This window comes from Portunus trituberculatus, chromosome 31, assembly GCF_017591435.1.
Source record: "Portunus trituberculatus isolate SZX2019 chromosome 31, ASM1759143v1, whole genome shotgun sequence".
Lineage (NCBI taxonomy): Eukaryota > Metazoa > Arthropoda > Malacostraca > Decapoda > Portunidae > Portunus > Portunus trituberculatus.
In genome coordinates this window covers 21,848,485-21,873,477 of record NC_059285.1, presented here as the reverse complement: position 1 = coordinate 21,873,477, position 24,993 = coordinate 21,848,485, and the positions used below count along the sequence as shown (strand labels likewise).

The following is a 24,993-nucleotide window of genomic DNA, read 5'->3' as shown; positions in this document are numbered from 1 at the left end:
CACCACACCATCGCCCCTGGCAAAAGTGTTATCCTACTTCTGCATTTACTGACTCAAGTTCTTAGTATCTTGCTCAATGGCACCAAAGAGAAAACTTCTTAGTGACAGCAGTGATGCTAAGAAAAGGAAAACCATTATGCTATAAGAAAAAGAGGACATAATTAAAAGACATGAGAAAGGAGGCAGCAGCTGTGTGTGAGGGAGGGAAGAAAATGGGAAGCTCGTTACCATGACAACGGGGAGGTTGACGACCTTGAAGGCTCGCACACCCATCACAACAATAACAACTCCAGAGCCTTTGCCTGGGCCACATGACACTCGCAGCTGACTTGCACCGTCTGCGCCTGTCTGCTGATCCCTATTGCCCTTTCCTATTGCATTTCCTGCCTCGCTGCCCACGCTTCTACTCCCACCACACTGCACTACGCTCCCAGCTGTCCCCCCTGGGCGTCACAACATTCGACCTGCCCACCCTCCTGGCGGCCTCAGGCGTCCACCCCTCTCGGCAACCTGCAGTCCTTTGTGTTTGTGGCCCTAATCAACAACAAAAACAAACTTGTGTTTCATATTCCTACGTAGTTGTAAATAATATAACAATATAACCTTTAACTTACCTGAATGACCATAAACAATGATTGGTTGAAAACTCGATAATATGCTTTGAAATGTACGGAAACTCGAGTTACGTACAAAATCAACTTACGTCATGTTTCAGGAACGTAACTATGACGTAAACCGAGACCTTACTGTAATTGGTATTTAGACAAAATTTGTGTGATGGATTTACCTTCGTGGTGAAGGTAAATCCTGCCTAATCATTGCCATCCTGAGCTGTGGGAAGGCAGCGTTCTCTCTTTAGAATACAGATTCTTCAGGATGGTATCCTTCAACTGATGAAGGTGGAAGGGATTATTTAAGAATCCGGCTGAGAGTGTCCTTAAATGGTTCCTCTCAGAAGCAGCATGGATGCATGTAATGTCATCGAGACCCATGTTAAATTGAATAAATCACGTTGTTTAATCATATATTCTTTAATATCTTGTTAAATCAAAATCACATTGTTCAAACTTCAGTTAATTGAGTTGATTTTACTTTTACATACTTTAACTGCATGCATCCTTATTTAATTGTTGGTATTATTATCATTACCAGTATTATCACTTTAAAAAAACTATTTACAGTCAACTCTCGATTAACGTGATATCACGGTTACATTCCTGAAGATGTCACATTATTCAGAACTTGCATTATTCAAACAATTTTCCCATAGAAAGCAATGGTAATGAGGGGGAGGGTTATGTTCCTGACCTCTGGGAAGGTCTGCCTATTTTGGGAATTTTGTTACTCAAAAATTAGAAAAAACTATTCATACATCACTAAATCATGGTAACAATAAAAACAGTTTTCATTTTTATTAAGTCTGATAGTAGACAATGTGCTCTCCCTTAATCCTGTCACATGGGCATTCACCAAGGTCTTTTATTCCTTAGCATAGTGATCTAACTTTTTCAACTCCTTTTTAATGGTCACAGTCTTTATTTCACTTGTAATCACTTTCCTGTGAGGAGTTTGAAGGATGCTTGGTTGCCATAGTATAGGACACTAGATAGAAATGCAGGAATGATCTATTAACAGTGGTGGTTAGCTCCAGACTGAGGAGTGAGGTTTCATATATATATTTATGTTCACAAGACAACATTTATCTTAGCTTTTTACATGCCTTACCACCAAGAAAGGATTGTTTTGTGATGCACAAAGTGAAATCTTGCATGGAACATGGAAAGCAAAGTAGGATATGTGGTGGCTTCTTCTTCATCATCATCTTCTTTTTCTTCTTTTTTTTCTTCTTCTTGTGATCCCTTTTTAGTTCATGTGTTGCTTTCACCACAGTATTTTTTTTTTTACGCCCTTCTATTGCCTGCTATAATGGATATCATATCTTTGTATTTATGTGTGATCATACCATGAGAATCAACTTGACTTCTTGGCACTGAGTGATAGTTCAGAGACATTGTTCCTTCTCATGACTGTAAGAAGGAACAGCTTCTATATGCCGACAAATATGTTAAATAAAATGTTTTAATTTTTTTTTCCCACGAAGGGAGACTAACCAAGGGCAACAAAATTGGAAAAAAAGGCCCACTGGATTGCCAGTTCCAATAAAGTAATTAAGAATTATCCAAAAGACAGGCACAAATGTCTGGAAACTTCTCTCTTAAAAGAAGATGGAAATACAGAAGCAGGCAGGGAGTTCCAGTGTTTACGATAGGAAGGTATGAATGATTGAGAGTACTGGTTAACTCTTGTATTAGAGCAGCGTTTCCTAACCTTTTCCAACCATAGCACTTCCTGTTGTCATGTCTAAGCAAGTCCAGTACCCCTAACTAATATCTTATTATTAGAATGATAAATGAAAGTGAAGTGTGTGCATCACTTCCCAGCATCCTCTATAATTGATTAAAGCACCCGAGGATGGGAAACGCTGTATTAGAGGGTTGGATAGAATAGGAATGAGAGGAAAAAGAAAGTCCTGTGCAGTGAAGCCACAGGAGAAGGAGAGGCATGCAGTTAGCAAGATCAGTAGAGCAGTTAGCATGAAAATAGTGATGAAAGACAGCAAGAGATGCAACATTCTGGCGGTGAGTAAGATACTGAAGACAGTCTGTCAGAGGAGGGGGGGTTGATGAGACGAAAAGCTTTTGATTCCACCCTATTTAATAAAACTGAATGGAACCCCCCTGAAACATGTAAAGAGTACTCCATACACGGGCGGATAAGGCCCTTGTACAGAGTAAGGAGTTAGAGGGGCGAGAAAACCTGGGTTGGATGTCTTTGAAAGAGTTAGCAGTTGGAGGGGAGTGAAAAATTGGTGGAGATGCCTCAGAATGCCTAACTTAATAAAAGCTGTTTTAGCAAGAGGTGCGAAGTTTCCAGTTTAGATTATGAGTAAAGGATATTCAATGTAGAAGAGGGGGACGTCCCAGCTGGGTGTCATTGAAGAAGAGGGGATAGTTGTTTGGAAGGTTAGGTTTAGTTGATAGATAAAGGAATTGAGTTTTTGAGGCTTTGAACACTACTAAGTTTTCTTGTTCCAATCAGAAATTTTAGAAAGATCAGAAATCAGACATTGTGTGGCATCCCTGTGTGATCTGTTGACTTCCTGAAGGATTGGTCGTCTCTGAAAAGATGTGGAAAAGTGTAGGGTGGTATCATCAGCATAGGAGCAGATAGGACAAGAAGTTTAATTAAGATCATTAATGAATAATAGAAAGAGAGTGGGTGACAGGACAGAACCCTGAGGAACACCACTGTTAGTAGATTTAGGAGAACAGTGGCCATCTACCACGGAAAAGAAACTTGAGATAAAGTTGCAGAGAGAAGGATAGAAACCATTGAAGGGCAGTTTTGAAATGAAAGCTTTGTGCCAGACTCTATCAAAAGTTTTTTGATATGTCTAATACAACAGCAAAATGTTTTACTGAAATCTTTAAAAGAGGATGACCAAGACTCAGTAAGGAAAGCTGGAAGATCAGGAGTAGAGCAGCCTTGATGAAAACCATACTGGCGATCAGAGAGAAGATTGCAAATTGACATGTTTCAGAATCTTTCTGTTGAGGATAGATTCAAAAACTTTAGTTTGAAGGATTTAAATGGTTACCTTTTTTAGGAACAGGCTGAATGTAGGAAAAACATCCAACAAGAAGAAAAGGTAGAAGTTGATACACATACATGTAGGTGAAAGAGTTTGGCCGGGCAAGGTGAAAGCATGGAAGCACTGTTTTTGAAGACAATAGGGGGACCCCATCAGGTCCATAAGCCTTGCGGCAATTTAGGCCAGCAAGGACATGGAAAACATCATTATGAAGAAATTTAATTGTAGGTATGAAATAGTCATAGGGAGTAGGAGAGGGAAAGACAAGTTTAGAATCATCCAAGGTGGGGTTATTAGCAAAGGTTTTAAAGAAGAATTCAGTTTTAGAGACAGATGAGATGGCAGTGCTGCCATCAGGATGAAATAAAGAAGGGAAATTGAAGATGTTTTTGGCCAGAAGCCAGAAGTCTCAAGGGGAGTTGGAGTTTGAGAGCTCTAGGCATTTTCTATTTATGAAGGAGTGTTTGGCAAGTCGAGAAACTTACTTGGCATGATTCCAGACAGAAATATAAATTGCATGAGATTCAGGTGATGGAATGCTTAAGTACCTTTTGTGGGCAACCTCTCTATCATGTATAGCATGAGAACAGGTTGTGTTGAACCAAGTTTTAGAAAGTTTTAGGTTGAGAAAAGAGTGAGGAATGTATGCCTCCATGCCAGACACTGTCATCTCTATTATGTGTTCAGCACACAGAGATGAGTTTCTGACATGGAAACAGTAATTATTCCAAGGAAAATCAGTATAAAACCTCCCCAGGTCCCCCAACTGGCAGAGGGAAAACGCCAGAAGCACCTCCGCTTTGGGTATCCCAAGGAGGAATTGGAGAAATAGAACAAGATAGATATGAGATTGTGATCAGAGGAGCTCAACAGAGAAGATAGGGTAACAGCATAAGCAGAAAGATTAGAGGTAAGGAAAAGGTCAAGATTGTTAGGCGTGTCTTGAAAATGGTCAGGAATATGAGTAGGGTGTTACACCAGTTGCTCTAGGTCATGGAAGATAGCAAAGTTGAAGGGTAATTCTCCAGGATGGTCAGTGAAAGGAGAGGAAAGCCAAAGCTGGTGGTGAATATTGAAATCTCCAAGGATGGAGATTTCTGCAAAAGAATAGAGGGATATAATGTACTAACTATGTGAGTTAAATTGTTAAAGTATTTACTATAGTCAGAGGAGTTAGGGGAGAGACAGACAGCACAGATAAAGTTTAGTTAGAGAGTAACTTGAGCCAAAGCCAGATGGTGGAAAACTTGGAGGATTCAAGAGCATGGGTACGAGAGCAAGGTAAGTTGTTACACTCATAGATATGACATCCAGCTTTGGAACAGAAATGAGAATAGAGAAAGTAGGAGGGAACAGAAAAGGGCTACTGTCAGTTGCCTCGTACAGCTATGTTTCTGTGAGGGAAAAATGAGGTTTAGTAGAGTAGAGATTGTTTTACAGATTGAAAATTAGATCTAAGACTGCAAATGTTGTTGAAATTAATGAAAAAAAGTCAAGGAAAGTGTCAAAACATTTTGGATCACTATCTGAAGAGCAGTCTGACCTGGGGACATTTCTGGTCCCCTCCCCAGAGAGGGACTCCGAGACTAAATTAGGTGTCACCATTTTTTATTTTTGAGTGAAGGAAGTGTGCTTAGTAAGTGTATGTAGTATTATGAGAAGGAAGAGAGTTGTCTGTAGAGGAGAGGCTGTGACTGCCCCCTTGAGTTATGAGACACAAAAGGAAACATTCGGCAAGATCATAAATGGCTTTAATGGGAGGTTCACAGCACCCCCAGAACTGATCTGGACAAGAATTGGTCTGGAACAAAAGTAGTGCTATTAGACATTGCTGGGAGTAAATTATTATTTGTTATTGTTATTATTCTTAATAAAAAATTTTATGCATTATCATTTCTTTATTTTTATAGTCATATGGTATAAAAATGGGCAAAAAGTAACAAAAAAATGACAGCTTGGAGGATTTCGTGTCAGTTTGAATTATTACCATATGTTCTTCACTTTGTCTATCGTGATTTCAGGTATCGCACAGTGATAGATGCACCAATTAGGAATGATAGCAGAGGGTTGAGTGTACATAGTTACAGCTTCCACAATAAATTTTGTTTCAGTTGCCCTTGAAATTATGGGAGGAAGTGGATCAGCATTATTTGCAATTTTGACTTTATACTTCATAGGATGAAAATTATCATACTCTGGCGACATTTAAGCATGTATTGCATAGTATACAAAAATGGTGCCGGAATTAAAGGACATCACATATGAAGAACGACTGAAGGAAATTGGACTGCCAACCTTACAAGATAAAAGAGAACGTGGGGACCTAATAACAATGTATAAGATAGTAAATGATATTGAAAAGATAGACAAAGAAGACCTGGTGCTGTTGACAGAAGAAGATGGAAGGACAAGAGGACATGAAAAAAAGATCAGGATGAGGCAGTGTGTGAAGAATATTGGAAAATACAGTTTTCAACACAGAATGGTGGAAAAATGGAATGCATTGGATATTGGAATTGTTATAGCACACAATGTGCATAACTTTAAGGAAAAATTTGATAAATGGAGATATGGAGACAGGACACTATGAGCCCCACTCAAACCTTGTACAATACAACTAGGTAAATACACAAATAAAGAAATACAAAAAATACACATAAACACAGATAAATGCTCAAGTCTTTAATATGCAAGATGTGAGCAGTCATATCTGCTCTCTCTCTCTCTCTCTCTCTCTCTCTCTCTCTCTCTCTCTCTCTCTCTCTCTCTCTCTCTCTCTCTCTCTCTCTCTCTCTCTCTCTCTCTCTCTCTCTTTCTGAACTGAGGTGAAGGATGTAGCAGAGTGCCAAGTCCACTACTGACCTGTCTCATAGCAGTGATGACTCATTAGCAAAAACTATATTCTATTACTACGCACCATGGACTCAGTACGCTATATTATACTAAATAATTTGGCATTATCATGTTTTTTTTTTTTTTTATCACCATAAGACATCTGAATTCTGCTTAACAAAACAACTTGCAGAGTGAGATACACAACATAATAAATTCTTTTAAGTATCGGTAATAATGCCAGAAAATAAGCCAATATCGACACCAATGCCGATACTCCTTAAATGGCCTGATACTGCCAATAATGATACCAATACAGTAAAACCTCAGCTCACGACCATAATTCGTTCCTAAATCCTGTTCATCACCCGATTTGTTTGTCCCCTGAATAAATTTTCCCAAAAGAATGTATTGAAATACCATTAATCCGTTCCAGACCAAAAAAAAAAAATCATACTTTTGTCCATAAAACCCATTCAAAATAGACCTTTAATGTATGCATGACATGAACGAAATAATCATAAAAAGCCTAAATTGTTTTACTTACCTAAATGCTATAAAAATGATAATAAAATGAATAAAAAAGAAAAGGTTATTTACTTGAGAGACTGGAGGTTGATGGCATGATGGAATGGAGGAGAGGAGGATGGGGAGGAAGACAGACAAGATCCGAGAAGACAGTCATGAGAGAGGACTTTGGATGTGCGCAGCGTGCCAGAGCTACACAACAGCTGTATAGTGCCACAAGTCAGTGCTGCTATGTGGGGCCCCGTTATAATGAACATCAGTGTGAGAAACATGGAAAGATTGCCAGTCTTCGTCTCTGCCTTTGGAAGACCTGTGACTGCTGGGGATTGACTTCCTTACGTGTGTGGGAGCAAGTTTGGACTTCCAAGAAGGGAAGATAAAGGTTCCTTTGATCCTTGGAGGTGATGCTCAGTGTGAGAGGAGCGGGCAGTAGGGCGGTGTTCCTTGCCAGGCGAGCGAGGAAACAGCTGCGATGGATGTGCTACAATCTGCAGTACCTGGACATGGCCAGGATGATGATGACAGCAATGCTGAGAGCCACCAGAGCAGCGAGGATAACACCGAGGAAGCTACAGTAGAGCGCGCCGGTAACATCACCATGCCCAGGAAAAACAGGAGAAAATCGTGGTGGCTCGGAGATTATGTTATGTAATATTTTTTGTATGTTCCTGTTTCTATTTTCTTTTGTGCTTATATTTTGTTTTGTTGTTGTGTGATAGCCGGGTTGGCTATCACACAAACGGCTTGCCTGCTGGCAAGCTGTTTAACTGCATTCGTCCCCCGAAATATCGTTCGTCCCCTGGGTCAATATATTGACAAATTTTTTGGTCGTCTCCCGAATTGTTCATTCCTAGAGACATTCGTCAAGCGAGGTTTTACTGTACCGATATATCGGTATATCTCTAATTTGCAGTCTTAGATCTAATTTTTAATCTGTAGAAAGCCACCTCTCCTCTACTAATCCTCATCTTCTTTCTTCACCAAAACACAGTTGACAGTAGCCCCTTCTGTGTTCCCTCCTATGTTCTTTATCCTCATTTGTGCTCCAAAGCTTGATGATGCACCTATGTGCTCAACGAGTTAACTTGCTCACATGCCCACACTCTCGAATCTTCCAAGTCTTCTACCCTTGTGTGGAGATCTCCATCCTTGAAGATTTCTATGTTCACCACCAGCTTTGGCAGCTTTCCTCTCACTTCACTGACCATCCTGGTTAACTAGCATTCAACTTTGCTATCCTCCATGACCTAGAGCAACTGGTGCAATTCCTGACCGTCTTGGAGACATGCCTAACATTCTTGATCTTTTCTTTATTTCTAATCCTTCTGCTTATGCTGTTACCCATTCTTCTCCATTGGGCTCCTCTGATCACAATCTCTTTTCTGTATCTTGTCCTATTTCTCCAATCCCTCCTCAGGATCCCGCAAAGTGGAGGTGCCTCTGGTATTTTGCCTCTGCCAGTTGGGGGGACCTGAGGAGGTATTATGCTGATTTTCCGTGGAATGATTACTGTTTCCATTTAAAAAAAAAACATCTCTGTGTGCTGAACGCAAAACAGAGGTGATAGTGTCTGAAATGGAAGTGTACATTCTCATTCTTTTTCTCAACCTAAACCTTTAAAACCTTGGTTTAACACAGCCTGTTCTCATGCTATACATGATAGAGAGGTTGCCCACAAAAGGTACTTGAGCCCTCCATATCTTGAATCTCAAGCACTTTATATTTCTGCCCGAAATCTTGCCAAGTTTGTTCTTCAATTTGCCAAACATTCTTTCATAAATAGAAAATATCAAAAATATTTCAAACTTGAACTTCCTCGTGACTTCTGGCATCTTGCCAAAAACATCTCCAGTAACTTTATTTCTTCATCTTTCCCTCCTTTATTTCATCTTGATGGCACCACTACCATCTCTTTTATCTCAAAACCTGAACTCTTCTCTCAAACCTTTGCTAACAACTCCACCTTGGATGTTTCTGGGCTTGTCCCTCTCTTCTCCTCTTCCCTCTGACTATTTCATGCTACAATTAAGGTTCTTTTTAATGATGTTTTCCATGCTCTCCTGGCCTAAACCCTCAGAAGGCTTATGGACCTGATGGGGTTCTTCCTATTGTTCTCAAAAACTGTGCTTCCGTGCTTACACCTTGCCTGACCAAACTCTTTCAACTATGTATATTGTGTTACGTTCACCGGTTAAATGGGTAAGATTGGCATTGGGGAGATAGTGAACAATAACCATAAAAAACAACAACTGCAGGTTCAACTGGTGAGGATATGCAAAGGGGGCACTTAAGAAGCTATTTAATAACCCAATAACAATGAAACTAACATACACATATAGATATAACATAAAACACATGAAACTGACATATATATATATATATATATATATATATATATATATATATATATATATATATATATATATATATATATATATATATATATACATAACATGTAACACATGAAACTGACATACACATATATATAACACAGAAATAAATACAACAATAAAGAACCCAACTTAATACCTAACAATAATACTAATCCTATATGGAGACAATGTGGAAAAAACGGGACAAGGGGAAGTGATACTTATGAGGTGTCATAGTGGTGAAGTGCTGGGTGATGTGGATCCCATGGTAATTCAAGAGGCGTTGTGTTCACTGGTTAAGTCCTTGACCTCGACTGACTTCCAGAAATCAGGGAGCTCGCTTAACACTTCCACTTGAGTTGAATGGGGCCGCGTGAATCCAACTTCGGGACAGTAGCGGGGCTTCATGAGATGGTGACGTGGAGGGTTCATGAGACGGTGAAGTGGAAGGTTCATGAGACAGTGACGTGGAAGGGGAGGTGGAGAGGTGGCGAATGAGGTAGCAAGCGGAGGAGGTGATGGTAGTGGAGTATGTTACGGGCAGGCTATAACAATTGACTTTTACCTTTCCTTCTTCCTAGAAGTTTGCCTACATTCAGTCTGTTCCTATAACCCCTTTGCGCCGGATGTTAAATAAGCCCGCCTGTATGATATACGGGTGGTAGTGCCGCACGCCCGAGCGCAGGAAACTCATGCAAGCTTGTCATACTTGTCGTCTTTGTGTATTATGCTGCTATTTTTTAGTCACTTTATCGCCTTCGAAGAGGAAAGTGGACGCTTCTCTTCGGAGAAAAGAGAGAGCGAGAGTGTGTGACATTTGCTAATATTTTAGACACAAGCAGGACGCATGTAGCTTATCTTTCGAGAGGAAGAGGGGGAGGGAGGGAAGGGAGAGGGAAAGAGAGAGAGAGAGAGAGAGAGAGAGAGAGAGAGAGATTAGATAATTTGTTGTTTTGTATTGTGTGTGTGTATTTACCTAATTGTATTTTCCTAATTGTAACATACGGAAAAGAGCTATGCTCGTACTGTCCCGTCTCCATATCTACTAATGTCCAGCTTTTCTTAAAATCATGAATATTCCTTGCGTTGACCACTTCCACGTCTAAACTATTCCATGCTTCCACCCTTCTATGAGGGAAGCTATATTTTTCACATCTCTCCTATAAGTGGCCATTTTAGTTTTTCCCATGCCCTCTCGACATTCTTTCATTCCACATACACAGATCTTCCCTATCCATTTTTCCATGCCAATCATCACTCTGTATATTGCTATCAGGTCTCCCCTTTCTCTTCTGTTTTCCAGGGTCGGAAGTTGCATTCTGTTCAGTCTGTCTTCATAAGTCAAATCTCTTAAGTCAGGCACCATTTTTGTTGCAGCCCTCTGTACTTTCTCTAGTTTCCTTATGTGTTTCTTTAAGTTCGAGCCCACTGTATTGTTGCATATTCAAGCCTTGGTCTTATCATTGCAGTAATTATTTTCTTCATCATTTCTTCATCTAAATATCTGAACGCCACTCTTATGTTCCTCAATAAGTTCAATACTTCTCCAATTATTTTGTTTATATGTCTCTCTGGCGATAGGTCATTGGTAATTGTCACCCCAAGGTCTTTTTCTTCATGACTGGTTTTATGTCTTCATTTCCTATCTTGTACATACTCCTGATTCTTCTTTCACTCTTGCCAAACTCTAATTTCTTGCATTTTGTCGTGTTGAACTCCATTTGCCATGTACAGCTCCATTTCCATATTCTGTCCAAGTCTTCCTGGAGTAGTTCGCAATCTTTGTCACATCTCACTTTTCTTAACAATTTTGCATCGTCTGCAAATAGGCTCACATAACTGGACACCCCATCCACCATGTCATTTATGTAGACCGCAAACATTACTGGTGCCAACACTGATCCCTGTGGAACTCCACTCTCCACCAAGCCCCATTCTGATGGTCTGTCCTTAATTATTGTTCTCATTTCTCTTCCTACCAAAAGTCTTCCATCCATTTTAGTAAACTGCCATGCACTCCTCCTACCATTTCAAGTTTCCAGATCAGTCTCCGGTGTGGTACCTTATCAAAGGCCTTTTTAAATCCAGATATATTCCATCAGCCCAACCATCTCTTTCCTGTATTACATCTATCACCCTCGAATAGTAACATATCAGGTTTGTCGTGCATGAACGCCCTTTTCTAAAACCAAATTGACACTCACAAAGTATGTCATTTTCTCCAAGAAGTCTGTCCATCTATTCTTCACCACCCTCTCACACATCTTAGCTACCACACTTGTAAGTGACACTGGTCTATAGTTCAATGGGTCTCTCTTGTTACCTGATTTATAAATTGGGACAATGTTAGCTCTTTTCCAGTCTTGGGGCACTACACCTTCCCTTAATGAGGCATCAATTACTTCACAAACTTTTTCTGCCAGTTGCTCCTGCATTCTCTTAAAATCCATCCTGATACCCCATCAGGTCCCACAGCTTTTCTCACTTCTAAACTCCCCATCATATTCTTGATCTCCTCCACAGTTACTTGAAACTCCTTCATAATCCCTTTCTGTTCCATTACCAGTGGTTTGTCAAAAGCAGTCTCCTTTGTGAATACCTTCCAAAGCATCCATTCATAGCCTCTGCCATTTCCTGGGATCCTCACTGCATACTCCATTTAAACTTTCAATACTTTCTCTATTTTTGATGTTGTTGTTCACATGTCTGTAAAAAGCCTTGGTTGGTCTTTACATTTATCAATTATATCCTTTTCTTGTTTCTTTCTTTCTTCTCTTCTAATCAACACATATTCATTTCTTGCTCTTTTGTAACTTTCCCACTGCTTAATCCGTCTTTTCCTTCTCCACCTCTTCCATGCATCCTCTTTTCTTGTTCTAGCCTTTTCACATCTATCGTTAAACCAGTCCTGCTTTCCAACTTCTCTATGTTGTCTTATTGGTACAAATTTTTCTCACCTTCTTTGTATATTTTATAAATTCCTTCCACTTTTCATTTGCTCCTTAGCACTCTTGAATTTCATCCAATTTGTCTCTTGAAAGAATTTCTTTAGGTTTCCAAAATCTGTCTTGGCATAATTCCATCTTCCCACTTTATATTCTTCATTTCTTCTAGATTTCTCTTCATCTATCACCTTGAACTCCAAAACTGCATGATCACTCTTTGCTAAAGGGCACTCCACCCTCATCTCCTCAATGACCATTGGCTCTGTACTAAAGACCAAGTCCAGTCTTGATGATGCTCCCTCTCCTCCAAACCTAGTATCTTCTTTGACCCACTGAGTTAACACATTTTCCATTGCCAGTGTCAATAGTGTATTTCCCCATGTTGTCTCTGATCCTCCATTGACCAGTCCTCCCAACACACCTCTTTACAATTAAAATCTCCCATCATTATAGTTCGTTCACAGCCACCCAACATTTCTTCCAGACATGTTCCTGTATCTCTTATCATTTCTTCATATTCCTGTACTGACCATGCATTTGTCTTAGGTGATACGTACACCACTATGTAGTGCCTCTTTTTCCTTCATTAGTTTCTGCTCTGATCTTTAGCACTTCTGCCTTTCCCATACCTTCTTTCACTTGATCCACCTTTATATCTTTTTAACCAGCAACATCACTCCTCCTCCCATCTTACCTACTCTATTTCTTTTCCAAACATTATATTTCCTTCTCCAACCATCATCAGGTCTTCTCCTCTCTCAGTTTTGTTTCAGTAAGACCCACAATATCTGGGTTCTTATCCTCAAATAATCGTTGAGTTCTAAAATCCCGATATCACTCCATTTATGTTGGAATACATTACATTCCGCTCATACGTAAGTTTCTTTAGTCCTTTCTTACTGTACTTTTCTGGGTTATGAACCACTTCCTCAGTCTCATATCCAAGATTCTCCAGAAAAACTCTTTCTTCTCCTCTTCTGTCCTCTCTTCATTTTTTTTTTTTTGTGTGTGTGTGTGTATTTACCTAATTGTATTTACCTAATTGTAACATACGGGAAAGAGCTATGCTCGTGTTGTCCCGTCTCCATATCTACTAATGTCCAGCTTTTTCTTAAAATCATGAATATTCCTTGCGTTGACCACTTCCACGTCTAAACTATTCCATGCTACCACCCTTCTATGAGGGAAGCTATATTTTTCACATCTCTCCTATAAGTGGCCATTTTAGTTTTTCCCATGCCCTCTCGACATTCTTTCATTCCACATACACAGATCTTCCCTATCCATTTTTCCATGCCAATCATCACTCTGTATATTGCTATCAGGTCTCCCCTTTCTCTTCTGTTTTCCAGGGTCGGAAGTTGCATTCTTTTCAGTCTGTCTTCATAAGTCAAATCTCTTAAGTCAGGCACCATTTTTGTTGCAGCCCTCTGTACTTTCTCTAGTTTCCTTATGTGTTTCTTTAAGTTCGAGCCCACTGTATTGTTGCATATTCAAGCCTTGGTCTTATCATTGCAGTAATTATTTTCTTCATCATTTCTTCATCTAAATATCTGAACGCCACTCTTATGTTCCTCAATAAGTTCAATACTTCTCCAATTATTTTGTTTATATGTCTCTCTGGCGATAGGTCATTGGTAATTGTCACCCCAAGGTCTTTTTCTTCATGACTGGTTTTATGTCTTCATTTCCTATCTTGTACATACTCCTGATTCTTCTTTCACTCTTGCCAAACTCTATTTTCTTGCATTTTGTCGTGTTGAACTCCATTTGCCATGTACAGCTCCATTTCCATATTCTGTCCAAGTCTTCCTGGAGTAGTTCGCAATCTTTGTCACATCTCACTTTTCTTAACAATTTTGCATCGTCTGCAAATAGGCTCACATAACTGGACACCCCATCCACCATGTCATTTATGTAGACCGCGAACATTACTGGTGCCAACACTGATCCCTGTGGAACTCCACTCTCCACCAAGCCCCATTCTGATGGTCTGTCCTTAATTATTGTTCTCATTTCTCTTCCTACCAAAAGTCTTCCATCCATTTTAGTAAACTGCCATGCACTCCTCCTACCATTTCAAGTTTCCAGATCAGTCTCCGTGTGGTACCTTATCAAAGGCCTTTTTAAATCCAGATATATTCCATCAGCCCAACCATCTCTTTCCTGTATTACATCTATCACCCTCGAATAGTAACATATCAGGTTTGTCGTGCATGAACGCCCTTTTCTAAAACCAAATTGACACTCACAAAGTATGTCATTTTTCTCCAAGAAGTCTGTCCATCTATTCTTCACCACCCTCTCACACATCTTAGCTACCACACTTGTAAGTGACACTGGTCTATAGTTCAATGGGTCTCTCTTGTTACCTGATTTATAGATTGGGACAATGTTAGCTCTTTTCCAGTCTTGGGGCACTACACCTTCCCTTAATGAGGCATCAATTACTTCACAAACTTTTTCTGCCAGTTGCTCCCTGCATTCTCTTAAAATCCATCCTGATACCCCATCAGGTCCCACAGCTTTTCTCACTTCTAAACTCCCCATCATATTCTTGATCTCCTCCACAGTTACTTGAAACTCCTTCATAATCCCTTTCTGTTCCATTACCAGTGGTTTGTCAAAAGCAGTCTCCTTTGTGAATACCTTCCGAAAGCATCCATTCATAGCCTCTGCCATTTCCTGGGATCTTCACTGCATACTCCATTTACTTCTAAACTTTCAATACTTTCTCTATTTTTGATGTTGTTGTTCACATGTCTGTAAAAAGCCTTGGTTGGTCTTTACATTTATCAATTATATCCTTTTCTTGTTTCTTTCTTTCTTCTCTTCTAATCAACACATATTCATTTCTTGCTCTTTTGTAACTTTCCCACTGCTTAATCCGTCTTTTCCTTCTCCACCTCTTCCATGCATCCTCTTTTCTTGTTCTAGCCTTTTCACATCTATCGTTAAACCAGTCCTGCTTTCCAACTTCTCTATGTTGTCTTATTGGTACAAATTTTTCTCACCTTCTTTGTATATTTTTATAAATTCCTTCCACTTTTCATTTGCTCCTTAGCACTCTTGAATTTCATCCAATTTGTCTCTTGAAAGAATTTCTTTAGGTTTCCAAAATCTGTCTTGGCATAATTCCATCTTCCCACTTTATATTCTTCATTTCTTCTAGATTTCTCTTCATCTATCACCTTGAACTCCAAAACTGCATGATCACTCTTTGCTAAAGGGCACTCCACCCTCATCTCCTCAATGACCATTGGCTCTGTACTAAAGACCAAGTCCAGTCTTGACGATGCTCCCTCTCCTCCAAACCTAGTATCTTCTTTGACCCACTGAGTTAACACATTTTCCATTGCCAGTGTCAATAGTGTATTTCCCCATGTTGTCTCTGATCCTTCCATTGACCAGTCCTCCCAACACACCTCTTTACAATTAAAATCTCCCATCATTATAGTTCGTTCACAGCCACCCAACATTTCTTCCAGACATGTTCCTGTATCACTTATCATTTCTTCATATTCCTGTACTGACCATGCATTTGTCTTAGGTGGTACGTACACCACTATGTAGTGCCTCTTTTTCCTTCATTAGTTTCTGCTCTGATCTTTAGCACTTCTGCCTTTCCCATACCTTCTTTCACTTGATCCACCTTTATATCTTTTTAACCAGCAACATCACTCCTCCTCCCATCTTACCTACTCTATTTCTTTTCCAAACATTATATTTCCTTCTCCAACCATCATCAGGTCTTCTCCTCTCTCAGTTTTGTTTCAGTAAGACCCACAATATCTGGGTTCTTGTCCCTCAAGTAATCGTTGAGTTCTAAAATCCCGATATCACTCCATTTATGTTGGAATACATTACATTCCGCTCATACGTAAGTTTCTTTAGTCCTTTCTTGCTGTACTTTTCTGGGTTATGAACCACTTCCTCAGTCTCATATCCAAGATTCTCCAGAAAAACTCTTTCTTCTCCTCTTCTGTCCTCTCTTCATTTTTTTCAAAGCCTCCTTTCTCAACTCATTTAACATTTCTCTTTCCTTTTCACCGAGATCTCTTCTCAACCAAATCTTCCTTGTTGTTTCCTGCTGGGCTAGCCTCCATGACTTCTCCACCAATTCATCTACATCCTTTTGTGACTTAAGTTTGATTCTTATTGGCCTCATACCTTCTCTTGTGAACTTTCCAATTCTATGGAAGTCCTCTATTTCTTGTACTAGGTCTTTTCCTCCTCCTGCACCACATTAATGATATTATTTATCACCTTTTTATGTTTTCTCTCTCTCCATTTTACTCGGTGTCTTATCCTCCTCCACACCAAATATCACCACACATCTCTTTTTGTCTACAGTTTCCCTCACCAATGTCTCATTTGATTTAATAACCTTCACCACTTTCTCAGCAATCTTCTCTTCTATGATCTGTTGATCTATAATTTCAGCAAGGCCCAAAGTTTTCTCCCCAGACTCTTTGATTTCCTTTTCCAGACTTGCAACTTTGTAATTTACCTCCTTTCTTTCCACTTCCTGACTTTTTTCCATTCAGCCTGCTTCTCCATCACTTTTCCTAGAGATTCTCCACATTTTTCGCAATTCACTTTAATTAGCTTAACTTCCTCTTTCAGTGCTTCATTTTCCTTCTTCATATCGGCACAGTCTTTCTTTACATTGTCATAACTCGTTTCCAGGCCCCATACTTTTCAAACAGTTTTCAATTTTACCTTCCAACTCCAGAATTTTCTTCACATAAGCGCTCTTCTCCATTATTCCTTGAAATCCTGTGAAGTCTGATTCATCTTTCGAGTTCACGGCCGCCATGTTGCGCAGATGTAAACAAACCAGCTGATGGCTCAAACGCAGGCTACAGTTTATAATTACCTTCCCTGGACATTATTTTGCTAATCAACAGTTAACATGACTATATGGAGACGGGACAAACATTACCAGCTCCTTTCCCACCTTGGTTACTCTTAGGCAATGGTAACTGTAGAATTAGAGATGATTGCTCTGGAGCTCAGCGACCACCTCCGCCATCGACGATGTCCCGTGTGTGTGTGTGTGTGTGTGTGTGTGTGTGTTTTCACAAATGTTACAAGGTGGGACGCATGTAACTTATCTTTTGAGAGGGAGAGGGGAAGGGAGATGGGAGGAGGAAAGGAGATGGGGAGGAGAGAGAGAGAGAGAGAGAGAGAGAGAGAGAGAGAGAGAGAGAGAGAGAGATGGGAAGAGTCTATGCCATTGGGTAATTCTATACACAAGGCGGGACGCATGTAGCTTATCTTTAGAGATTGGTGGAGACATGGATGGTGGGAGGAGCACTAGGATTTCAAGAACAGCATACGACGTGTGTAGTTGGTATCCAACACACTATACGGAACAACTGAACTGAAGAAAGCTCAGAAAAGAAATATGACGTCTATGTAGGCCGTATTTGCTACTGGGGCTTCATGGCGCCCACATAAGCGTCACCGTATTGAAGGGGTTAATATCCTGCTTGCCTAAAGTTTTTGAATCTCTCCTCAATAGAAAAATTCTTACACATCTGTCACTTCATAATCTTCTATCTGATTGTCAGTATGGCTTCCGTCAAGGTCACTCTACTGTTGATCTTCTGGGATTCCTTACTGAGTCTTGGTCATCCTCTTTTAGAAATTTTGATGAAACTCTTGCTGTCACATTAGACATATCAATAGCTTTTGATAGAATCTGCCACGAAGCTTTGATTTAAAGAATGCCCTCCTATGGTTTCTACCCTTCTCTGGAACTTTATCTCAAGTTTCCTTTCCAACTGTTCTATTGCAGCTGTGGTAGACAGCCACTGTTCTTCTCCTAAATCTATTATCAGTGGTGTTCCTTAGGGTTCTGACCTGTCACTCACTCTCTTTCTATTATTCATTAAGGATTATCTTAACCAAATTTCTTGCCTTATCCACTCCTATACCAATGATACCACCCTACATCTTTTCACTTCCTTTTAGATATGACCAACCCTTCAGGAAATCATCAGATCATGCAGGGATGCCACAGAGTGCCTGACTTCTGATCCGTCTAAGATTTCTGATTGGGGCAGAGAAGATTTAGTAGTGTTCAGTGCCTCAAAAATTAAATTCCTCCATTTATCAACTCGACACAACTTTTCAGACAACTATCCCCTCTTCTTCAATGACACTCAACTGTACCCTTCTTCCACACTGAATATCCTTGGCTGGTCCTTTACTCATAATCTTAACTGGAAACTTCACATCTCATATCTTGCTAGAATAGCTTTTATGAAGTTAGGTGTTCTGAGGCGTCTCTGCCAGTTTCTCTTACCCTTCCAACTGCTAACTGTGTACAAGGTCCTTATCTGTCCTTATATGGAGTACTCTTCGCATGTTTGTGGGGTTCCACTTAGTTTTATTAGATAGGATGGAATCAAAAGTTTTTTGTCTCATCAACTTCCCTCCTCTGTCTGACTGTCTTCAGCCTCTTTCTCACTACCGAAATGTTGCATCTCTTTCTATCCTATTTACTCGACTCTTGAAACAACAGACAAATGCGTGCATGACCCTGTCCGTAGATTTTAAAAGTTCGATCTTTGCAAAAGTACGTAAAAAACTATAAAATGTACGTAAAATACATAAAATTTTCTAATTTTCGTATTAGTTCAAGGTTAGCAGCCACTGGAAGAGCCTTTCAATTACGCTTCACTGGTTTACTAGGTTTAGGAGGCATTTTGGATAGGTTAAGCACTCGTGGGAATGGTACAAATGCATAAAAAAACCGTGGTAAGCACTGGACAATGTTCGCTGCTGGTTGAAAACACACAAACTGAAGATTAAACATGGCGGCCAACAGCTGATGACGCGACTGACCCTCCACCTACCGGACAATAATTTGCTGAGAACGGACAATCGCGTGCATTTTAATATTCTTCCGTAGATTAAACCGGACTCCAGAATTTGTCCTTAGTTTCCGAAATCCGTCAATGGGAGGTCCGTTGTTTCATCAGTGTATTGCTATTTTCATGCTACCTGCTCTACTGATCTTGTTAACTGCATGCCTCCCATCCTCCTGTGACCTCACTGCACAAGGCTTTCTTCTTCCTCTCATCCCTATTCTGTTGCAAGAGTTGACCAGTATTCTCAATCATTCATACCTTTCTGTGGCAAACTCTGGAACTTCCTACCTGCCTCTGTATTTCCAGCTTCTTATGACTTGACTTCTTTTAAGGAGGTCTCAGGTCTCATTTGTCCCTGAATTTTGGATAACTCACGTGACTTTTAAGGGAACTGGACACCCAGTGGGCCTTTTTTTCCATATTTTGTTGCCCTTGGCCATTTATCCCTCTTGTATAAAATAAAGGCTTGTCCTATCTTTTTCCAGATTTTTCTCATTCATCATCTGGCCAGTCTCTGTAGTTGAGCTTCTTTTCCATCCTACATTGTATCTTTTAAATCCTCTTTTGCTTTCTTCGAAAACATCTGAACATTTTGTCAGTTTTCTAATTCAACTCTCATCTGCATAAAGCTTTTGTCTCAGTTTTTCTCTGATGTTTTTTTTATGATTATACAGTAATACTCTGCTTAATGAACAGGATAGGGGGTGTCAAAGCTGTTCGTAGAGCGGAAATTCGTTAAGCGGACGTAAATTTTCCATAGGAAATAATGGAAATAGGGGGGATTCGTTCGGGGTTGGTCCCCAACATACCACATGGGTTTATATATATATATATATATATATATATATATATATATATATATATATATCTATTAGCTTTTTTACAAGCCTTGCCCACATGAAATACCATCAGCAGATGATGATGAGATCACAGACTGCAGAAACTCCTGACTTGCTGCTTCTTCTTTTGTGACCTTTTTCTTCTGTTCTTTCACTACGATATTAAATTTGTTTCTACTCCTCTATTGCTTGCTATAATGGATATCATATCTTATATTCATATATGCTCATGCCATGAGGATAACCTGACTCCGTAGCAGTGAGTGATAATGAATTACTAATGAAATACCGCGGTACTTCATTATTAATTCACTATCACTCAGTGCCACAGAGTTCAGGTTATCTTCATGGCATAAGCGTATATGAATACTAAGATATGATATCCATTATAGCACAATCAAATTTAATATTGTGGTGAAAGACAACACGCCAAACTAAAAAGGTCATAAGAAGAAGAAGAAGCGGCCAATTCACCGGAATCTCTGCCCTCTGTGGTCGATCTCATCATCTCTGCTTTATTTTTTGGTATTCCATGTAAGACTTCACTTTATGCATTACAAAACAATTCTTTCTAGTGGGCAATTTTTGTAAAAAGCTAATAGAAATGTTTTGTGAACATATATGCATATATAAGACAGTAAAACAACCTCCAGAGGTGGTGTTCCCAGCAACCTGATAGCAACCTCGTCACCGTCCCTCCAAGCGTTCATGGAAGCCATTTCGCAGCAGGAGGTTGCTCTGAGGTTAAAGAATCTTGGATCCAGCTCCAGGAGCGCTAGAGACAGGCTGGGAGCCAGACAATCACAGCCGCGTTTGGTCCCTCACCTGGCAAATTAAAACCCAGAAAATTCGCTAAAATGGATGTGGTTTATCTTATCATTTTTGGTCTAACTTTATATATTACGTTAAACCAGAAATTCGTTAGACGAATGTTCGTTAAGCGGAGTATTACTGTACTTGTGCTATTATATTTTTCTGTTCTCTCCACCATTTTCTTCCTTTTAATGCTTCAATTCCCATTCTTTTCCCAACATAGATTTCTCCTTCATACCCCCAATGTTTAACTTTTAAACTGCAGCCATTATGCTTCTACAAATATGTGCTAATGTTATATGATTTGATATTGTTATTAAAAAAATTCATTTTATATGGTGAATTGAAATACATATTGTTTTTGATGATTTAATTTACCCTTATATTGCATTTTCATCCTTCTTTCAGGTCTGGTCACTGCACAGCTCATTCAGAAGATTCCTTTGACAAGTGGTGAATGGTCTGTAACAGGAACAGGGCTGTGGGTGGATGAGGGACGGGGATTAGTGTACTTCACAGGACTTCGGGATTCTCCTTTGGAAAATCACTTATATGTTACTTCCATATCACATCCTGGGATAATCCAGCGTCTCACCCAGTCTGGGTTCTCCCACCAGGTGGCACTTGACCAGGTAGGGGATATGATTTAATATTCTACATTGCTAGAAGCTATTTTAAGAGTATGAATTGGATAGTGAAAGAGCTTTGTCTAAGTTGATGGAGGGTAGGTAAATAAAAATTTTGTGTAATCCCCTTCTCTAGAACGCAATGGAAACTGAGGAATAGATTTGAAAGTGAGAAAACTTGCTGTGATTGGTTGTCGCTGGGCATTTAATTCCATGTATGATGCTCAAGGTAAACGTAAACCTTACAGGTTAGCAATGTAGGCCTTCAGTGAATACCAATGTCTAATTGGACTTGGACAACTCTGATGGCATTATTGCTACTTAAATAAAAGGGTATGAAAATATAGAGGATCGATCATTAAAAGTGTTTTCAGGATAGAATTTTGCAAAAGGAAATTGAGAATGAAGCTGGAATCCATGGGAAAAATGGCAGCTGATTAAAGTAGGGTATGTTGAAGAGGTGTGTATTGTGAGACAAATGGATGATCAGGTGTGTAACAATCTTAAGAACATGTGGACATAATTATGAAAGAGAAACTGCAATAAATTACAAGGCTTACACATGTGGAAAATTCATTACCTTTTTCTACTTTTTGTAAAACCTTACTATTTCCTCCTATTATCCTTATCCATAAGATTATCTAATATCATGATTATTACTGAATTATTCCACTCATCAACCAATCTGATTAAGAACAATCTCTCTCTCTCTCTCTCTCTCTCTCTCTCTCTCTCTCTCTCTCTCTCTCTCTCTCTCTCTCTCTCTCTCTCTCTCTCTCTCTCTCTTCTTCTTCTTCTTCTTCTTCTAATTCTTGGTGATTTGTTGGGGCCATGCAGGCTGTGTATCACAGCCTCTAGTGCCCAAAAGGTGCAGTATGTGGCAGTTGTATTTTCAAATTAGATGCAGTGGAGCTGATTTGTGTTGTGTAACAAGGTCCTGGTGAGGTTGAGGGTCTTCAAGGCCAGATTGGAATTGGTGGAACTGCCTAGGTCAGTCATTGTTGGACTGTGTGGCTGGAGAGAGGTTAGTGAGTGGAGAAGGGCCACACAGTTTGAGTGGTGATGGGGACAATGCAGCAGCAGGTTTTCTGGGGTGTTAGGCTGTGTAGGGCATCAATGGCATTAGGGAGAGTCAGACATGTCCAGCTTGTGCATGTGGGCATTGAGGTGGATGTGGCCAATTCTCACCCTGGTGACTGGTGTCCAGTTCTTGGTTGTGGGAGTAGGTCCACCAGTGTTGTTTTGTGTCCTATCTAATGTGTCCCAGTGCGGTGTGCTGTAAGGCATCAGTCAACGTTGTGTCCAAGTGTTGCCTGCAGGCTGTCTATAGGTCAGTTAGGAAGTCAGTCTGGTCAGTGGCTAGGACAATAGGAGAGGGATTGGTATGTGCCTTTGCTGCTGCCCTGTTGGCCATCGTGTTTTCCATGATACCGACATGAGACAGCACCCACTGAAGGTGGATGTTGTGTCCAAGGGAGGTCAGGTGGAGGATGAAGTGATGGATGATGAGGGTGAGAGTGTGGTGGTGGGATTTTATTATTTGGAGGACAGAGTGAATCAGAGAAGAAGGTTATAGAGCAAGGGATAGCAAGGGTGATGGCATATTGAAAGCCCTCTCTGATAGTAAACAGTTCTACTATGGTGATGGAGGCAGTGGCTGGCAACCTCCAGGCAGTGACAAGGAACCTGGAGGGAATGTAGATGGCTGCACCGATGGATGGAGGGTCAGCGAGACAGGAGCCATCAGTGTAGATATAACTACCTAGTTGTATTGACCTAATTGTAGTTTTACAGGGCCTGGGCTTTATGCTCATGTGGCCCCGTCTCCTTATCTACAATTATCCAATTTTTCTTTAAAACTATGCACACTCGTTGCTGACACCACTTCTTCACTCAAACTGTTCCAAGTCTCAACACGTCTTTACGGGATATTATATTTTTTAATATCTCTCAGACATCTTCCCTTCCTCAGCTTTTTACTATGTGATCTTGTGTTTCGAATGTCATATTCTTTTCTCAGGATCAGATTCTCATTATCCACTTGGTCCATTCTGTTGATTAATTTATAAACTTGTATCAGATCCCCTTTCTCCCTTCTCTGTTCCAGGTTTTGTAGATCCATAACCTTTAGTCTCTCCTCATATGTCATCCCTTCAAATTCTTGAACTATTCTTGTAGCCATTTTTTGTAGTCTCTCCAGCTTCCTTATGTGTCTCTCTTTATGGGGGGTTCACACTACCCCTGCATATTCTAATCTGGGTTTTATTATAGTATTTATCAGTTTCTTCATCATTTCTTTGTCCATGTACTGAAATGCTATTCCAATATTCCTTAGCAAATTATATGTCTCTCTAAAAATTCTATCAATATGGCTTACCGGTTGAATATTTTCTTCCATCGTCACTTCCAAATCCTTTTCCTTTTTTACTTTCTCCAGTTCTACTCCATCTCCCATTTTATAGATTCCCACTGGTCGTCTTTCACTCTTTCCCATTTCCATGACATGGCTTTTATCCACATTGAATTCCATCTCCCACTTTTTACTTCATTCCCAGATCTTACTTAGGTCTTCCTGCAGTATTTCAGAATCCTCTTTTTGCCTTATAACTCTGCACAGCTTCGTATCGTCTGCAAACAGATTTATGTAGCTGTTCACTCCTGACATGTCATTTATATATGTGAGAAAAAGTATTGGCACCAATACTGATCCCTGCGGCACTCCGCTTTCTACTGCTCTCCACTTGGATTTCATATCTTTGACTACCGTCTTTATTTCTCTCCCATCAAATTATTTTCCATCCATCTTAATGTGCTTCCTTTTAAGCCATCCTTCTCCTCTAACTTTCACAGTAATCTTGCATGTGGCACTTTATCAAATGCCTTTTTTAAATCCAAATAAATACAGACAATCCATCCCTCTCTTTCTTGTACTCTGTCAACTATTCTAGAGTAGAAACTCAGTAAATTTGTTACACACGACCACCCTTTTCTAAAACCAAATTGGCTATTTGATAATAATGTGTTGCCTTCAAGAAACTCAATCCATTTTTTCTTTATTACTCTTTCACACATCTTACATATTACACTAGATAGTGATACAGGTCTGTAATTTAAAGGTTCTTCCTTCCTTCCACTCTTATACATGGGAACCACCTCAGCTCTTTTCCATTCTACTGGTACTGTTTCATTTTCTATTGAGCATTTGATGATGTTGTATATAGATAGGACTTGCTAATTCTTCCCTACATTCTTTCAGTATTCTGCCTGAGACTTCATCCAGTCCCATTGCATTTTCTTCATCCAGTTCCTTCATTAATTCTTTTATTTCAAGCTTGGTTACTTTAATCTCTTTCATATAGATGGTGTCTCTATTACCCTGTGGCCTTTCAAATTGGATTCCTTAGGAAAGACCTCCTGAAATTTGATATTCAACAGTGCTGCCATACTTTTTGGGTCTTCCACCATCCCATTCTCTCCTTTTAACCTTTCTATTGTTTCTTTTTGT

At 39.8% G+C, this 24,993-nt stretch overlaps 1 protein-coding gene across 12 annotated transcripts in view; it reads left to right on the top strand.

Annotated features, from left to right (window-relative positions):
• The window catches only part of LOC123511327 (dipeptidyl peptidase 8-like), a 610,443-nt gene that overhangs the window by 342,706 nt on the left and 242,744 nt on the right, over positions 1-24,993 (top strand). For all 12 annotated transcript variants that reach the window (XR_006676755.1, XR_006676754.1, XR_006676756.1 and 9 more), the window contains one exon: positions 21,271-21,494. Coding sequence is in view for 8 of the 12 variants with exons in the window: in XM_045267115.1 (XP_045123050.1) it covers positions 21,271-21,494 (224 nt within the window). In the remaining 4 variants the exon portion in view is untranslated. The remainder of the gene's footprint in view (positions 1-21,270; positions 21,495-24,993) is intronic.